The following is an 18,522-nucleotide window of genomic DNA, read 5'->3' as shown; positions in this document are numbered from 1 at the left end:
AAACAAATGAGCCTTCAGCCACAGACGCGTTCTCACCCCAAGATTTCTCTGAATTCAAGAAAACACTGTTATAATTCCCAAAATATTAGTTTATAAATCTCAACCACAATAGGTGAGTGTTGTTGACATTGCTTTTCAACTGTGTTGCAAATTGATACAGTTGGTTCACAAAACAGAATTAACTTGCTGGAATGAACCCTTGCCCCCCAACTTCTGTGCCTGCAGAATTGTAGTCGTTTTTGTTAGAGGATCCTCTGCAACATGCAACTGATTTTTTTTTTCAAACAATTCTTGAATAGGTAATACATTCACATACTTCTTAAAAACAGTTATAAAATGCGGTGACAAATCTCGCACAGTTGGTTCAAGCCATCCTGATTCTCTGCAGGAAAGCAACCAATATAATCAATTTTTCATAAATCTTCCAATGATACTTCGTGCATATACAAGCAAATAAACATTCTTCTTTCTCTGCTCCTTATAATGGCAGCATATGATACATACTTCCTAACCTTACTTTTAGTTGTTTTTAAAATACTGATACACAAAGAGCTTGTTCATTCTCTTTTATGGTTGTATAACATCTTATATGGATAAGAAATTTCTCTTAATGATGGACATTTGATCTGTTTCCAAATTTTAACTATTACAAACAATGTGGAATGTCACTTTCTATATGTATGTATATTTCTATAGCAATGGTTCTCAAACAGGGTGATTTTGCCCATTAAGGGACATTTGGCAACATATGGAGACATTTATGGTTGTCACAACTGGTGGGGGAGGGGGTTGCTACTGTCATAAAGCAGATAGAAACCAGGGATGCTACTAAACATTTCTACATTGCACAAGACAGTCCTCCATAACAAGGACTTATCCAACCCAAAATATTAATAGTGCCAAGGTTGAGAAGCCCTGGTCTAAAGAAAACACTTCTAGAAGTGGAATTGCTATGTCAAAGGTCAAAGGATATTTGCATCTGTTATCTTGTTGAATATGACCAAATTAATTCTCCATAGAAGCTGTACAAATGAACACTCCCCAGTGCAAGACATGAGATGCCTGTTTTCCCAAAACCTCACCAACACCATTATCAAATGTTTTGATCTTTGCTACCCTGACAGGTTAAAAAAATGGTATCTCAGTGTAATATATTTGCGTTTCTGTTATATTGAGTTTGAGCTCCTTTTACATGTTTAAAAGCCATTTATATTCCTTTTCTGTGAATTGATCCTTTAAAACAGTTGCCCGATTTTCTAAAAGGTTGGTAATTTTTTCTTAATAATTTGTAGGAGGTCTTTACGTATTAGCTAAACCCTTTGTACAGACTGGTTTTAACCTATCTTTCATTTCCAAGGGATTTTTAGCCACCTGCCAATAATTCTGGAAATCTTATTCAAAGTCATTTCCATCAAGAGTTTTGTCCACAAATATCACTTTCTGCTGCACACTTGGTCTCACTTGCTCTCCCCTCAAAGAATCTATCAACAAATATTACATGAACGTTGCCTCTGAGAAGGAATTATTTCCTGAAATGCGAAGACGAAGTTGTTATTAATTTGCATACTTTGGCGACTGACTCTTCAGGGCTTGAAAGAAAGACAAAAATGTATTCTTTCAAACTCATTAAAAATCACATATTCCCTATTCTAGAAAGAAAGAGGGTTCACAGACCAGAGACACCAACCACCACAATGTGCAGGATGCCTTGAGGATATACTTCATGCCAAAAATAAAATACTCAGTTCTTGATATAAGTTTCTACATAGTCCTTTCTTCTCTGCCCACTTTTGTAAGCAAAATTTTTTTTCCATGCTAGGATCACTAATATCTTTAACATGGATGGGGCTTAGAATTTATTCCTGTATTATTGCTTCATTTGTGAGGAAAAATACACCCACATAAAAGCACATGGGATTGCCTTAGTAAAATCTATGAGGTAAATGGCTTTACTCAAGAAGGATCCAAGTGGAACTGGCAGGAGCTTGAACCTCGATAGATATAAAAGAGCAGGTGACAGGTGCTGCCTGGCTGCCTCTTACTGCTAACGAGTTTATGAGGTTACAAGGGCAGAGAGCTGCATCATTTGCACACTCAGCATTCAATGTGTACTCCCTAGCTAGAGCTGTATTTCAGTGTACTGTTTTTAAAATGTCTGACTGCTTTGCAATGTTATTTTCATTTTTCTGCTTTCTAAATTTACATGCTCATTGTTAAAAACTTCAAATACCCTGGAAATATATAACTTAGACTGTGCAAGTCTGCCACAGTTCCACACAAAAGGGAGAGCCAGTGATAAGAGTTTGAAGGGTTTTCTTCTTGTGTTATTTCTTTGGATATTGTATATAATAATATATTTTTTATTATCTCTTTTTCCAAAAACAAGATGGTGTTCCACCTATTGTATTAAACCTACTTTTTACATTTAAGGTATATTTTCCCCTCCATAAAGATCAACTTTATTCTTTGTTAATGGCTACAGAGCAGTCATGGGATGGATGAACCATACTAATTTAACCATTCCCCATCAATGGGTATTTGGGTATTTTTAGTGCTTTTTTTTTAGTATAGTAAATAATGTTGCTGTGAACATTTTTTATTCCTGTATCTTTATGCATTTGAAAAGATATGTTCCATAGGACAAATCGTATAAGAGAAATTTATATGTATTTTCGTTAACTTTTTAACACAATAAAAGACATACATGTTTATGGTAAAATGTTCAAATAAATACAGAAAGATATTTAGTGAAAAGAAAAGCTCTCTTCCATTTCCTACCTTCAAACTGCAGGACCACTCCCATGAGTATCTGCTCATTATAGTTTTCTTGTGAAAAAAATACACATAATTTTAATAGAGGGTCTCAAATTGCCCTCCAGAAACTGTATGCCAGTATAGTTCTTTTTCTCGTCATTTCATTTGGGGGTGGGGACATGGGGAGGTGGGTAAGAGTCTCACTTTTCTTCCTTTGAGTAGCCAAGTTGCTACTATTGACAAGATGAAGCTAGAGTGTTTTCCCCATAGCACCGACAACCTCACAATAAACCACATGTGAAAACGTTGAGGTGAAGAAAGCCAGATGACTATGGTTTAGCTATGAGTAAAAGGTCTTGTGGAGAATAGGAAAGAAAAGAAGGCAGGTGTGAGATGGATCATAGTTTCCTGGCTTCTAATTGGTTCAGGGAGCCTCAAAATCTGCTACCTTAGTTTCAGTTTAGTAGAGTTGGGTCTCATTGAAGACAGGCTGGGGGAAAGGAAGAATCAGCAACAGCTAAATAAAAATTGCACTGGCATTTTAGAAGAAGCTACTTTTTCCATAGAGACAGTAAGGGTCACATCTATTGGGTACCAAGCACCACACTATGTGCCTTCCCATAGCTCAACTCATAATAACCTGAGCAGCAGCTGTCAATGTCCCCATTACTACTGAAGAGGAAACCAAGTACAGAGAAGAGAAACAACTTGCCCAATGGTATCCAATAGTGTAGGGATTCAAACTGTGGCTTTGACAAGTCCAGAATCCCTGCTTTTCTCACTCTGCAGCTCAAGAGAGCTCCCTTTATCATGAGAGACAGAAAAAGGAATTTGGAGAATGGAAGAGAATTCATGGGTCACTTTGCATAAGAGATGAAACTAGAATTAAGGAAGACACCTAAAATCAATTTGAGAACTGATAGTCTGCATTCTGTTGGGAGTGGGAGAATACAAACCCTTCAATCAGTCCCTTAGGTTTCATTTCATATGACACCAGCTTTAATTTAATGGTGTCATTGTGCAATTTCAGACTGGTGCATTGGCTGTACTGTACCCCAGAAGAGGCAGTGAGTAAAATATTTTAATTGCCTTGTAAAAGCCACCATCAGAAAGATTTCCTAATCTTAAAGAAAATCCAGCAAATGCAGCATGTAGCCCCTTTTACAGTGCAATCCAGGAAAAGTCTTAAATGTACCACTCCCCAATGTGACAAACGAAGCAGAGCAAAATATCTGAAGACAGGCTGGGAATGGGTTAAAAGGTATCTTTGACATCATTAGTTAGTTTACACATATTAAAGACTTCCCTTTCTATTAAAATGTGGGAAAAAACTTCAGTAAAGATAAAAAAACTTCTTTCTCAGCTGATGCCTAAAATTCAATGACCAAAGTTCCCTCTTTGCCTAAGTCTCTGATATCTGTTCAAATCCAAATTCCTCTGAAACAAGACAAGCTTTACGTTTTCAGCAAGTTATGCCTTAGATGAATGACTATTTGGGGCAGGTTTGGACAGAAAGTGGGAGGGGAAGCAGAAAGTTTTGGTCCTGTTAGGGTAAATGTGGCACAGTTTGGAAGGCCAGGAAATGGGCTCATTTCCTGGTTTTGCCTTGATTTTGCAGTTAATTGGAAAAATAAATGACATGATATCACCAAAATCACCAGCATCATCAGTCTAAAGTTAACATTGTTCCCCGAATGGTGGTTCCTGATTACACGAACTGAAATATTCACCCTAAAGAAAATCTCCAAAGAAAATGTGGACACATAAAGACAAGAGAACAAGGTCATATTTTATGGGCAGCATTTGGAGAAGGAGAGAAAACAAAGTAATGTTTGAGAGATCAATGTGTCGTTTGAGTGATTTTAGTGTGCTAGTAGGTTTACATAACTCTTTTAAATTCTCTAAATTAACCCAGTGATTCAGGAACTATTACTATTCCCACCTTAGAAAATGGGGCAACAGAGACATTGATACCCTTCTCTCAGAAAGCACCTGATAAGGAGTGAGGTCAGGGTCAAACTTGGGTTGCGTAACCACAAAGCTCCAGTTCTCCTGCTCTGCCTCACCAGAGCAGAAAGCTAAAATGGTGGTGTTTTTCAAAAGGGATCTAGATGTCCACAGGTGTCAGACACACTCCTTTTACTGACATGTCAGCTGGGTTAGCAGAGCAGCCAAGAGACGGATGTTGTTATAAGAGTGAAGAGGAGCCATAATTCTGAGGAACCAGGGAACGTGCTCAGCGGGTTGAAATCCAGCATAAGTACTGCACAACCAAATGGGGCAGAGACAAAGCTCTGCTAAACAGGACCACGTCATGCAAGTGATTGTTCAGGTCGGGGAATTTAAGTCTCCTGTGGAAACGGAGGGGAGGTGCAAAGCTGAGCAGCATAGTCAAGTGCTCTGTAGTCAGACAGAACCAAGCTGCACCAGTTATTAAGACACTTGGCTACTCTGAACCTCAATTTCCTCTGCTGTAAAATGGGGAGAATGATACTTGGTAGAGCCATGATTCAATGAGAATGCATGCTGCGTAAGCAAGCATGGTGCCTGGAGCATAGGAAGGATTCACAAATGTTAGCACATATTTTAATTTTTTCTGTCTGTCTCTGAAATTCACAATCTAAATTCTACCGTGCACAATACATTAACATAGAGAAAGCAGATTTAGAAGCCGCTTGCATAAGCTTGCCTTTGTGCAAATATGTGGGCATCAGCATCTTGTTGGACCGTGTTTGCCAGATGTCTGAGAAGCTTTTGAATGTGAGGACAGTGTGGCTTTGAACATGACCAAGAAAGGAGACAAGGCCAAGCAAGGTCCTGTAACTTTCACCCCAAGTGGTGCAGACAGAAGAACAAATACACATAAGGGCAGGTTTTACTTGGTCTCTTTCTCTGGTGGCTTTTGTGTGGTTTCCTTGGAAGGTTTACCCTGGCATTTTTCAGAAATAGCACTGCTATTTGGGATGATCATAGGCAATCAGTGTTTCCCAGAGACTGAGCTGTGTTTAGCTCCTTGCCGGCTGCTCCCCAGTGCCCGGCTGGGAGTGCACAGCTGGTCCTGTTTGCCAGGTGTCAGAGCTTGCACTGACTGAGGAGAACTGGCCTGTGGACCTTTGGAGAGATTGAACAGGAAACCCAAGTGAGTTTTGCTGATGGTAGAACATGAAATCCACTCCAACAGAAGAACAAACTTGATTGCAGGCTCACCTGACAAATCGTTAAAGCACAAATGTCTCTTAAAATCCATGTTTGAAACCAACAAATATTAAGAAATCAAGAGATCATCTGAGTTTACTAGAAAAATCTTCCTTGGAAATTTTCAAGGCACAGCATCCCACGAGACAGTCAGCAGCCACACAAGCACTTGAAATGCAGCTGGTCCAAATTGGCTTGTGCTTAAAATATACACTGGATTTCAAAGGCTTTATACAAAAAATATGAAAAAAAAATAATTAATTTTTATCTTTTTACATGTTGAAATGAGGATATCTAATATTTTAGATACATTAGGTTAAGCTAAATATATTGTTAAAATTAACTTGTTTCTTTTTGCTTTTTTTAAATGTGGCTACTAGAAAATTTTAAATTAGATACATGGCTCACATTATATTTCTATTGGGCAGTGCTGCCTTAGAACTTCACATAGAATTCTTATCCCTATTTATGACTCCGGTTAATTTTTACCTCCATTTTAGGCCTGATTACGCTGGTCCCAGGCTAACAGCTGCTGTTTATCTGTGTGTGGGGCACAATAATTACTACATTGCATGAATGATCTTATCTAATCCTTGTAACAATCTTATGAAGCATTTTGGTATTATCATTCCTTGTTTTTCAGGTGAGGAAAGCAAGGCATAGAGAATTAAAGTGATTTGCCCAAATTGACTGAGCTAGTAAGGAGAGGCAGGATTTGAACCTTGTCTTTCCAACTTCAAACCTTATAGGTCCTCCAGTTAATAACTGCTTGTCAGAAGTTAATCCACAAAAGAGGCTGTATTATATTTTGAAAAGAGCTTTGGCAAGAAGTCAGGACATCCGAGTAATGGATGACATTTTGCGAACTGTGCTTCCTTGAGTGAGACACTTGATCTCACCAAACCTCACTTTCCTCATCTGTAAAATGGGGATGACTCATACACTTATTTGTTTACTCCATGAACATTTATTGAGTCACTACCATGTGCAAGCATCATGTTAAGGTCTGGTCAGGTGTCTTACGAGAGTACATAGATGGCCATGAGAAGTAAGTGAAATCCGGTGTGAAGACTTTTGCAGACTAAATTAGACTGGCAATAGAAATGACAAAATTCACTCAACTATTTTACACAATAGTAGGTTTCATGGTTTCTTTTATATTGGAAAAATTGGGATACCCAAAACTTAAGTCATAGTGGTAAAGAGGCATATGAAGAACCTGAAAAGTTTCCAGATCAGTGGAGAATGGGAAGTTTTGAGTTGTATAGATGTTACTACAATAAAAAATTTTGAAGATCAGTGGAGAGAAGTCTGCACATTAGAAATGAGGGTCTCTCCATTGGGGTACCGTTACCCTCAAAATAAAATCTAAACTCCTCACTATGGCCTACAAGGTCCCACCTGGTATGGCCGTTAAAGGCCTCTTCTGGTGTCACTTTGCCCTCACAATGAGAGACTTCAGCTCCGCTGACCTCCTTCCTGTTTTCTGATGCATCCAGCGCTTTTCCATCACAGGGATTTTGCTGTTTCCTCTACATAGGATGCCCACTTCCTCAGACTTCACATCTGGCTCCTTTCCATCTTCCTCATACCTTCTCAAATGTCTTCTTTCCAGAAAAGTCTGCCCTGAGCAGAAGTTGATCACATCACCATGTTCTGTTTTCTGTGTAGCACTTGTTTATTGTCTGTCTTCCCAACTAGACCGTGAACTCCATGATAGTCCACTGTTGTCATTGCTCTATTTCCCGCACACAGAATAGCACCCACTCATACCTGGCTCTCAATAAATATTTCCTGAATGGCTCAAGGCATTAGCCCGAAATCTGATCAGATTGTTTAAACTGTGTTCCAACTTGGTGTCCTTCATTCACCTCTACCTGCCATGGGCCAGCCACTGCACTAGGCACTGGGCTGTGGAGACAAATGTCCTGGTGCCTTCAGGGAACTCAGAGCTTTGTAGGTTCCAAACACAAAAATGTCTGCAGATAGAGTTTTATATTACTGCCATGAGCATTTTGTTTCATTTCACTATGTATACTGCTAAGGAAATAACCCAACAGAGGTCGATAACAAGATAACCTCAAACATAGCTCAGGCTCCCTGTTTACCGGTAGCTTCAATGGTTGTTGAAAAGGCAACTCCCTTGTGCTCTTCTATTTTTGAAAAACAGATTAACCATTCCAAAGAATTATGATTATAGGAAGGATTGGGGCATGTGTTTCTAGCTCAAAATGAGAAGATAATTTGTGTACAAAGGGCATATGTGCTTTCGGCAGTTTTAAGGGAAAACAGATTCCTTAATACATTGCTAGATTCCAAAAGCAAGTTGCAGACCAATGTATAGAACAGATGCTCTTTTTTGAATACATTCTAAATGGTTAGCTTTGGCTACCTCCAGGGAGTAAAGAAGGGTTGGATAGTAAGACACTATAAATATTTTCTTCACACTCCTCCTCATTGTTTGCTTTGATGCAATAAAAGAGGGATAGATTTTGTACTTTCAAAAATGAAATAACTTTGAAATTTGCTATTTAACTATTTGTTAAATCATACTTTGAAAATTATCACTGGTATGTACATATGTTAAAGTTCACAATAAAAATGTATTTAAAAATATATTTAAAAATGAATAAAGTAGTTTTTAAAAAGAAAATGAGAAAAGAAGCACCAGAAAGCTTCCCTGTATTTGATATGGAGTACTTCCCATGTCTTGAATTCTTTCATCACAGTTCTGTGCCTCAACTACTAAAACAAAGACTTGCATCCAAGCTGGGGATCAAAAAATAGGAAGGAGAGGCTGAGCTCACTTCTGGAGGGTGCCTAGTTCCCCGAACACCAAAAAGTACACTCATTTATCACGACGCACTCTTGCAATAGCTAGGACCTCTTAGACTTCTTTCATTGGGAGAATGCCCTTTATTGAGAGCACCCACTATGAGCCAGGTAATTTGTTTATATCATCCCATTTTATTCTCCAGTCAACTCTGAAAAAGTAAATATTATTATTATTACTTGTCAGATGTAGAAACTGAGGTTCAGAGAGTTTAGATGAATTGCCCAAGGTCACATAGCTAGTAAAAGGCAGAGCCCAACTTTGAACCTAGTCCTTTCCAATCTTGTGCATATTTCAATTGTGTCCATTTGCTACATCTTTAGAAGGGATATAGTATAATGAGATATTTTGCCAATAGTTTCATAGCTGAAATAAACTCCATTCTCAGGGGAAGATTAATTCTAGACACTTGTGAAAGGTTTCTACTATCCAAAAACATTTCCCCAACTAGCTTTCCTTGGAGCCTGGTAGTCCACCAGTAGAAGGTATCACACCCCTGGGGTCTAATTTCCAACTACAATGACTTTTAGAAATGGGTAACATGCAACATCATTACACATCACGAATACCATCATGCGAAGTAGTTAACAGGGAAATACGTCTAGCAAGATTCCGAGGGAATGAGACATAAGACTGGTAAGATGTGATGGAGGAGATGGGGAAGAGATAGGCATAGAGCAGAGTCATGATGTCCTGTAGGGGTGTCATTGTGGGACCCTGTATAACTAAGGGATATGAAGAAGCCAGATGTAGAAAAGGAAGGTGCTGCTAAAGATATATGCCAATATCCAGGTCAGGTCTGAGCTCAATTACTGTGCTATTAAGGTTATGGATGGGCACAGAGCAGAGAGAATTAGCACATGTGTGGTGCAGTGCTCCAAGACTGTACTACCAATCCAGCTACAAGTTCTGAAAATGCTGCTATTTGTTATGAGGGCATTGGGGTATAAAACAGTATGGCTCATTGAGAAGCAATCAGTCACCCCATTAAGAAGATGCTTCAAAGGGCATGTTTTCCCAGGAGGCTGCTAAAAGTGTCTTTCTCAGATGCTAAGGGTCAGGAGGCAGCTCTCAGATATTGGTGGAGGAGGGTGGAGGTTGCTTTACAAAGTTAGTGCATCTTATCTAGTAATGGATTTCTAGAAGCAAGCTGGGCAAAAAATATTGCCTTTTTTCTTATTTATATAGGATGTGCTTTTCTCCCCACAGAAAAAGCGCACATTGAAGGGCTCCATTGAACTCTCCCGAATCAAATGTGTTGAGATTGTGAAAAGTGACATTAGCATCCCATGCCACTATAAATACCCATTTCAGGTAAGTGCATCAAGCCCAAGGTGAATAGTTCCCCATTCCCTGGACCACAGATATAATCTTTAGTCATTGTAAGAGAAGATGGGAAAGGCTCCAAGAAAAGAACTTAGACCAAGTCTAAGAAAGCTTCTATATTCTTTTAATTCATTCACTTATTGATTCATTTATTTATTCATGCAACAAAGATTAAGCACAAAATCTTGAAAAGGTTGTTATTCTTCATTCCCCTTTCCGTTATATGTCTTCCTTATTTCAAGGAAAGCCCCAATCATTCTGCCCCCTGGCTGGAGGGGTGCAGGGGAGAGAGGGAGGGGATGAGAAAAGCTGCCATCAAGGGCCCAAAACCTAAAGTCCTGTAAGTGCTGTTTAGTCCATGAGTTTGGGCAATGGGTTGTAAACCTTGGTTATAAATTGCTTAGAGATACCTGGGTAAAAAGACTCAGATTTTATAATTTGGGAACTATCTGGAGTTATGCTGTCCAATACAGTAGCCACTAACTACATGTGGTTCTTTGAATTTAAATGTAAATTAATTAAGGTTAAGCAATTTTTAAATATTCAGTTACTCAGCCACACTAGCCACACTTCACATGTTCAAAAGCCACATGTGACTTGTGGCTACCTTTTTAATTTCCTGGCTGCTAAAAGAAATAGCCCACAATGGGTTGGCTTAAACAACAGGAATTTATTGGTTCATGGTTTTGAGGCTAGAAGTCCAAAATTGAGGAGGCCAGCAAGGTGATGCTTTCTGCCTAAAGACCGTGGCATTCTGGGCCTGGCTGGTGGTAATGCTGGGTTGTTGGCTTTTCCATCCATATCTATGTACATGTTGGCATCTTTTCCTTTCTCTCCCGGGTTTTGTTGACTTCCAGCTTCTTGATGCTCCTTGTGCCTTCTTTGCTTGTAAAGACTTCAGCCACACTGGATTAAGGCCCACCCTCATTCAACTTGGGCACAGCTTAACTAATAACATCTTCAAAGGTCCTATATACAAATGGGCTCATACCCCCAGGACTGGGGGTTTGGACCTGAACATGCCTTTTGAGAGGGGACATGATGTAACCCCCAACCCTCCTGTATTACACAGCACAGATTATGGAATATTTCCATCACTGCACATAGTTCTAGTGGACAGCACTGGTGGAGAGAATCTTGAGAGTCTTTAGGTCTCTAAATTGACATTTGTACCAAGGTCACTATAGACATGGTGTAAGTCTTGTTAGGTTTTCGGCATTTGTGACTCTGAGGAGTAGGTATCTCCTTGCATCCCCCAGAGTACCATTCTGGTTTGCCAACCTGAGGGATGAACACTCCCTCTTAAATCTGGCATAGAGAAGGACTGTCTCCCTACTAGAAAACTGACCCCTGTAAATTGGAATTTTTAGGACTGAAAGTAAAAATAATGACATGTATTTTCCAATTGTTAAAATCCTCATTATAAACAAGTGCATGAAACAAAGTGAAGTATGGAGGTCTGTAGGTTAGTTAACAGTATTGTGCTGATGTCAGTTTCCTGGTTTTGAAAATGTACTATGGTTATGTAAGATGTTATTGTTGGGGAAAGCGGGGTGAAGAGCACACGGGAACTCCGTACTCTTTTTTTGTAACTTCTGTGCATTTTAAATTATTTCAAAATTTAAAAGTTTTTAAAATCCAGATTATACATTTACCATCTAATATCTTATTCTTTCATATGTCGGAAAGATTTTTTTAAATCACTGAAAATTTAATATGAGAAATATGTGCTGTCTGGTTAAGAGAAGAACTCTTTCTCCTAAGAGTTCCAAGCTGCTGTGCTAAGTTAGCAACTGCTTACTGGTGGCATGCAGCTGAGATAGCAGCCTGTGCTATGGGTGCACAGCACCCAAACATCTGGGTAAAACTGACACCATTCCCCTAATCACCCAGGTGTTTGCCTGTATGATGACAACCTGAGATGCTCCCCCTTCTGCCCCAGCCCCCAAACCCAGATAGGCCTGCTGTCAGTCTTCCATCTCAGGTGCACGGCTCACTTTGGACTCTGTGTGTGTCTCCAGGTTGTGCACGATAACTACCTCCTGTATGTATTTGCTCCAGACCGCGAGAGCCGGCAGCGCTGGGTGCTGGCCCTTAAAGAAGGTAATTAAGCTCCTGTGCAAGTGAGTCCCTGTGTGTCCTTGATGCTATAGTAGTCTTTCGGATCCACAAAGTGGAGCATAATTTAGAAGCAGCTGATGGTCAAACACTTCTTTTTGGCATTGGTGAAAAGTTTCAGATTTTTACTCTGGTCTAAGTGGGAACAAACAGTGTAGTACAAGAGTTGGGCAATCTGGTCAGCCACCCATTTTTGTAAAACCCAAAGTTAAGAACATAAGTTTTTATGTTTTTTAATGATTACATTTTAAATGGTTGTATAAGTACCTACATAATATTCTCAATTTTGCCTTTTGGCTGGCAAAGCCTAAAATATTTCCTAATTAGCCCTTTAAAAAAGCTTGCCAGCTTCTGGTATAATATGAAGAATAAGAGTATGAGCCCTGGAGTTAGATGGCCTGGGTTTAAATTCTGGCTTTGGCACTTATTAGCCATGTGCACTTGGCCAATCTGTGCTTCAGCTTTCTTGCCTATAAAACATTTGGGAAGGTTGGGGAGGGAGTAATAGCACCTGCCTCCAGAGCTGCTATGAGGAAAGCTCTTTGACCTGGCCTGGGGCATAGTCAGAATCCAATAAATGTTAGCTAGCTTTAAGGGTTTTCAGATCACTAATAAAGGTATTTCTTAAGCCTTGCCTTCCTGACAGCATAATTAGGAGACACAGCACAGCATTTAAGTGGGTGGGACATGCAGCCAGGCTGCTCAGGTGGAAATCCCAGCTCTGCCGACTCTTCAGTGTGTGACCGTGAGCAAGGTCCCAACCTTTCTGTGTCCCCATTTACTCAGCTAAATTCTCACTAATGACAGTCACAGGGTTGTTTGAGTATTAAATGAATTGGTACATGTAAAGCAATTAGAAAATGCTAAATAATACTATGGCAATTATTTTGTCTGAAGCACAAGATTTGTCAGAAGAACTGGGTTCAAATATTGATCTGTCTCTAAGTAACCAGGGGGACAAGGAGTAACCATTTGAAGTTTCTGGAGCCTCAATTTCTCTATCTGAAAAATGAGAATAAAAATCCAAGTCTTACCTTCTCCCAAGGTTGTTCTCCTTCTATGAAGAAGTTCTACTCCCAGGATGCTAAAGCTGGAAGGAGCTTTACAGATTACTTATGTGGTTCTCAGTTGTTGCTTTATTTGCAGCAGCAGAGGCCTTTCTCCCCTACAAATATTTTACTTCAAAGCCGCAAATCTAGAAGAGATAAAAGCTAAGTTGCTGTGGTTGAAGGTGGAGGGTCTTGATTTCCACCCACTCAGCCTTCCCATCACATCTAAGGCACTCTTGTGGAGCCTACTGATCCAGTCTAACTCACTGTAGACGGGGGAAACTGAGGCTCATATGAGGGTTTACCCAATCTAATGGCACTCAACAAACTTGAGGCAGAGCCATGCAAGAACCCAGATCTGCTGACACCTAAACCCAACATGGGCTCCTCAATAAAAAGCACAACAGACTTAGGTGTCCTGTAAAAAGCCATTTTCCTGACTATTCTGGATAATATTCACTCAGGCTCATGCAGTGAGATCAAATCTGAAGTGGTCCTTGTTAGACTGTTCTGGAAATAACTCTTCTGCTGGTGCCAACCCTTTTCAGAAACAAGGAATAATAACAGTTTGGTGCCCAAGTATCATCCTAATTTCTGGATGGACGGGAGGTGGAGGTGCTGTGCCCAGCTGGAGAAGCTTGCAGTGGGCTGTGCAGAGTATGACCCAACCAAGAATGGTAAGAGCCTGGGGCGTCAATCCCCTTTCTTTGTTTTGCGATGACTGCCCTCTGTACCATACTCATAGGGGTAAAAGCTTTCAGCCTCCCATTATCAGGGCTGTCAGGGACTGAATGCAAAATCCTGTTTTATCAGAATTTTCAAAGGGGCATCATTTGTTTCTACCACCAGTCTGCTGATGTGTTTCCATCTCAAAGCTGATGAGATATAGCTCCTTGCTACTCAAAGTATGGTTCTTGGGCCAGTAGTATCGATATCACCTGGGAGCTAATTAGAAGTGCAAATTATCTGGCCCCACCCTAGAACTACTGGATCAGAATTTGTATTTTAACAATACACCCAAAAGATTTGTGTGCACAGAAAAGTCTGAGAAGTACTACTATAACTTTATGTTAGGAAATTTGAATGGCAGTTTCCACTTAAATCTTAAGTATTTGAGACAGCCTTCAAGAGTACATAATATTTATTTCTTTAGAGTGGCATTCACATCATATTCATTTAATTACATGAACTCAACTCTATACATTTGGTTGGGCAGGGAAGGAACTAGAAAACAAACGCCTATTTTACCCTGTGACTTCTCCCCATCAACTCTTCAAACTTGCCCTTGACTCCATAATATCAGAGAAAAGGAGGTTATATTCTAAATGGAAAGTGGAAACAAAAGAAGTTATTTCTTATCCTTTAAGGTCAAAACTCCAAGTCCTGGACTTCAGTGTTGATTTTGGAATCTAAATCCCCAATAATGTACAATTAAACTGTAATGCACTTTTACATGTATCATGCTCTTGTCCTCACAACTGTCCTCTGGGGTAGATGGTGTGATGTTAAAGAAACAGAGGCCCTTGAGCCTTTCAGTAAGCTCAAGGTCACGCAGCTAGGAAGCACTCTGCAAATCCATTGTTGAATAGGATCAAGGGCCCATGTGAATTGTTTTGCTTCCTTTCCCTTCACCTTTCAATCTCTCTTACCCTGGTTATATTTTCTTGTCTGTCAACTTCTTTTCTGCACTAAAACTTAAACATCAGATGGGCAACTCAAGTGGATGTGCTAAATGCAACACATGACCTGGTTTTCTGTGGCTTCCTGCGTCACAGCCTCTCTCTAAGTATCATTTTTAAAACCATCACTTATCACCCTCCACCTTAGGAGAGAAAGTTGTCCAAGGTTATCAGTCCCTTGGCCCAGAAGAATTGTATTTACCAAGTTTAAAAGGCAATAATTTCCCACATTAGCCCTATTGGCCATGACTTATGCATGAATGCCAGTGGTTAATGAAAAAGAAATGGAAGATATTATATGGGTGGATCCATCACAATAACAAGATGGAATGGGCTTGCCTTGAGAATGAAAGGCCCCTTCCAAAGCCAGAGATCTGCTCTCCAAATTCCTACCAGCACCTTGATGTGGGAACTTGGATGAGTCATTGGCCATCAGGGACCCTAATGTCCTCATCATGAAAATGGTAGGCAGGTTGAGGGGCCCTAAGATGAAAAAAATCTCTAAGCCCCCTTCCTGTTCTGAAATTCTTTGAATCTGTGTTTCCAATCTGAAGTTTCCACCATCTGTGTTGCAGCTATTCCTCTTTAGGGTGCACACTATTTCACTCCCCTGAGTGGTACACACACTACGAGGTGTTAGGAGCATCCTAGTGACTCACCAGGGCGGGTCCTGCTGAACTCCTCCAACGTGAACCCGGGGCCTAACCACTCACCATCACTTCTGTGCATGTACCATGGGGTTGTTCAGCTAAAATGGTCCTGCTTTAGCACTGCATCCCATTGCCTTGTGCCCTTCTGAGCATCTCCTCACCCTACCCTCTCCTGAATTGCTTCAAGAACCCCATGCACCAGTTTTGAGAGAATTTGGAGCAAAATTCTCGAGAGGCACACTGCACTGTAAACACAACTCATGGTCTACTGTGGGTGAAGGCTTGTAAGATTCCTGGCGGTGGGGACATATACAGTTCAGAGTCAAAGGACACAAGGTTTCAGAGTAAAAGACATATGGGTTGAGTCCCAGCCCCATCATTTCTTTGGCTACATGACTTCACATATGTAACGTAACCTCTCTGAGCCTCTGAGGCAGTATCCACATCTGTAAAACAGTGATATTGGTGATAAGTACATATCATGGAATTGTTGAGAGACTCTAGGTTGTGTAAAGTCCTTAGCACTGCTGCTAGCACTTAATGAGCTCCTGATAAGTGGTAATTACGTCCACTAGTCTTTCTTATTTGTGGACAGGAGAATCTGAGGCTCAGATATGGTGGTACACGTGAGTATGTATGTGTGGTTTGGGAAGCTGCAGAAGTGGTTGAGTAAAATGTACCCTACCACACCCAGCCCATGGCAACACCCATTTCTGCTAGCAGAATTGGCCCTGATCTTGACCACATCAACTCCGCAGGGTGAGAGGAAGGAAGGGAAGAACAAGGCAAGAGGAAGAAAAAAGAGCACACGCACAGTATGTTCAGGGTTGGAAGGGGCCCGAGGCTACATATGGTGGAGCTGGGATTAGATCCCAAGTGTCCTGACTTCCAATTTCTTCCATACTTCCTATTATGTTTGTTGCCCTTCTTCTCTATTAATTGCATACCCAAGTCAATACCCCACCCTGTCCTTGCTTAAGGAATTAGCCCAAAGGCTGGGCTCCAGTTCCCATGTGTGAATCTCTTCTGCCACATCCCTGACCTGGGCTGTCCAACTTCAAGTCAACCTCCTGCAGAGATGAGGAGCTCACTGCCTATCTATACAGCCTTCACCCTTCCTGTCTTTAACTAGTAAAGAAGACTTTGTGTTGCGCAAAGCCTGTGCACTACCTCCCATATCATGCATGCTCCCAGACTCACAGATACACATTTTTGGTCCACGGATTCCAAGCGTGACTTTGTGTTGCCACAAAGGAGAAATAGTGAGAAATGGAGATGAAGAGAGAGTGGAAGGGAAGAAGAGAAGGGAGGAGGGAGGAGAAGAGAGGGAGAAAGTAGGGAAAGAGAGAAAGGAGAGATAAAGAGAGGAAGAGTTGAGACATGGAGACATACAGAGATAAACAGAGAGATGGGGGGAGGAGGGCGTTGTTTGGGGTAGACAGCCAAAACACTTACTCATATGCCTGAAGGCAACTGGAAGTGGATTCCGGCCCCCTCAGAAGGCAGTACGATGGTCTCCCATTCATCCACCCCCGCCTCAAGCCCACAACAGCATCAGGAAGCCAGTGAGTCACTGTCGCCCTGCGTCACCGACCCCCACTCCTGGGTTTAGGCCGCAGGTACATTTGTGGAAGTCTCTGTACCCAGAGAAAAGTGTGCAAGCCTAATGCCTCTGTCAGGCCTTTGGTTTAGACTTTTCCTAGGAATACAGAAAGAGAGGGATCTAGAATATTGACTTCTGGAAGCTTCTCCTGTCTTCTAGAAAAGGGAATCAGGAACCAGCAGGCCAAAAGAGAGAGAACACAGGTTTTGACATGGCTGATTTTGGTTTCTTGGTGTCTCATCATCTCCTTGTGGCCCCTTTCTTCTGTTTTTCTCCTTGGGGCCCCTTTTCTCTGAAAAGCCCCCTGTCTGCTCACCTCCGGTTGAGCCTGCTTGGTTTCATGCTCATTTTCTTTTTCTGTTTTTCTCATTTCAGCTTCAAAGAAGCCTCTTCCTCCTACTCCTGAAGACAACAGAGTGAGTGAGATCTCAAAGCTTGGGGCACGGGTGGGATGCAGGGCTGCAGGCTCCTTCCCCGGTGCGTTTCCACTTGCATTTCCTTTTCTCTGCCCATATTTCTCAAACCCTGGGTGAATGCAGCAGACTGTCATGATCCAGCTAAACTCAGCACAATAGGTTTCTTGGGCCTTAACTGTCTTGTGTGTCTGTCAGCTGCTAAATGTCCATCTCACCTGATCGACTCGGCAAACACTTATTGGTGTCAGTGTGCCCAGCCACCTGTCCACTTTGGGGCGTAATACTAACTCACGCTATTTAAAATTACCTGCTTCTTCTATGCCTCAACAAATAAGCATTTTTTTTTTAAATTCAGTTTTATTGAGATATATTCACATACCATACAATCATCCATGGTATACAATCAACTGCTCACAGTACCATCATATACTTGTGCATTCATCACCCCAATCTATTTTTGAACATTTTCCTTACACCAGAAAGAAACAGAATAAGAATAAAAAATGAAAGTAAAATAGAACACCCAAATAACAAGCACTTTTGAAGGCATACATTTGATAACACTTTTTAAAACACTATTTATTTCAATACTCATTACCTGTTCTACTCCCTTTAGAGGATTATAGTTTTATTTTCATTCTAAAGTTTGGGAAATTTAGTCCCAAAAGAAGTTTCAAGGCTTGCCTGAGACCATTTAGCAACTTCAAGTTAAAGCTAACAGGACCCAGAGTTTCTGGTGTGCTGGGCATTCACTCTAGCAGTGGTTCTCCAAATGTGGTCCTGGGACCAGCTGTGTTAGCATCACCTGGGAGCTTGTTAGAAATGCAAATTCTCAGAACCCACCCCAAACCTGCATCTGAAACTCTGGGAGACCCCAATAAGCTTCCTGAGGACTCAAA

General features: G+C 40.9%; 1 protein-coding gene across 2 annotated transcripts in view; it reads left to right on the top strand.

Annotated features, from left to right (window-relative positions):
- Positions 1 to 18,522, top strand: part of ITK (IL2 inducible T cell kinase) — a 79,347-nt gene that overhangs the window by 10,902 nt on the left and 49,923 nt on the right. Inside the window, exons 2-5 of one of the 2 annotated variants that reach the window (XM_037798915.1) lie at positions 9,992 to 10,096; positions 12,130 to 12,211; positions 13,824 to 13,952; positions 17,583 to 17,623. In XM_037798915.1, coding sequence (XP_037654843.1) covers positions 9,992 to 10,096; positions 12,130 to 12,211; positions 13,824 to 13,952; positions 17,583 to 17,623 — 357 coding nt within the window. Of the gene's footprint in view, positions 1 to 9,990; positions 10,097 to 12,129; positions 12,212 to 13,823; positions 13,953 to 17,582; positions 17,624 to 18,522 lie in introns of those variants that run through there. The other variant, XM_037798916.1, reaches the window with a different exon arrangement.

This window comes from Choloepus didactylus, chromosome 11, assembly GCF_015220235.1.
Source record: "Choloepus didactylus isolate mChoDid1 chromosome 11, mChoDid1.pri, whole genome shotgun sequence".
NCBI classification, from domain to species: Eukaryota; Metazoa; Chordata; class Mammalia; order Pilosa; family Megalonychidae; genus Choloepus; species Choloepus didactylus.
This window is presented reverse-complemented; position numbering and strand designations above follow the sequence as displayed.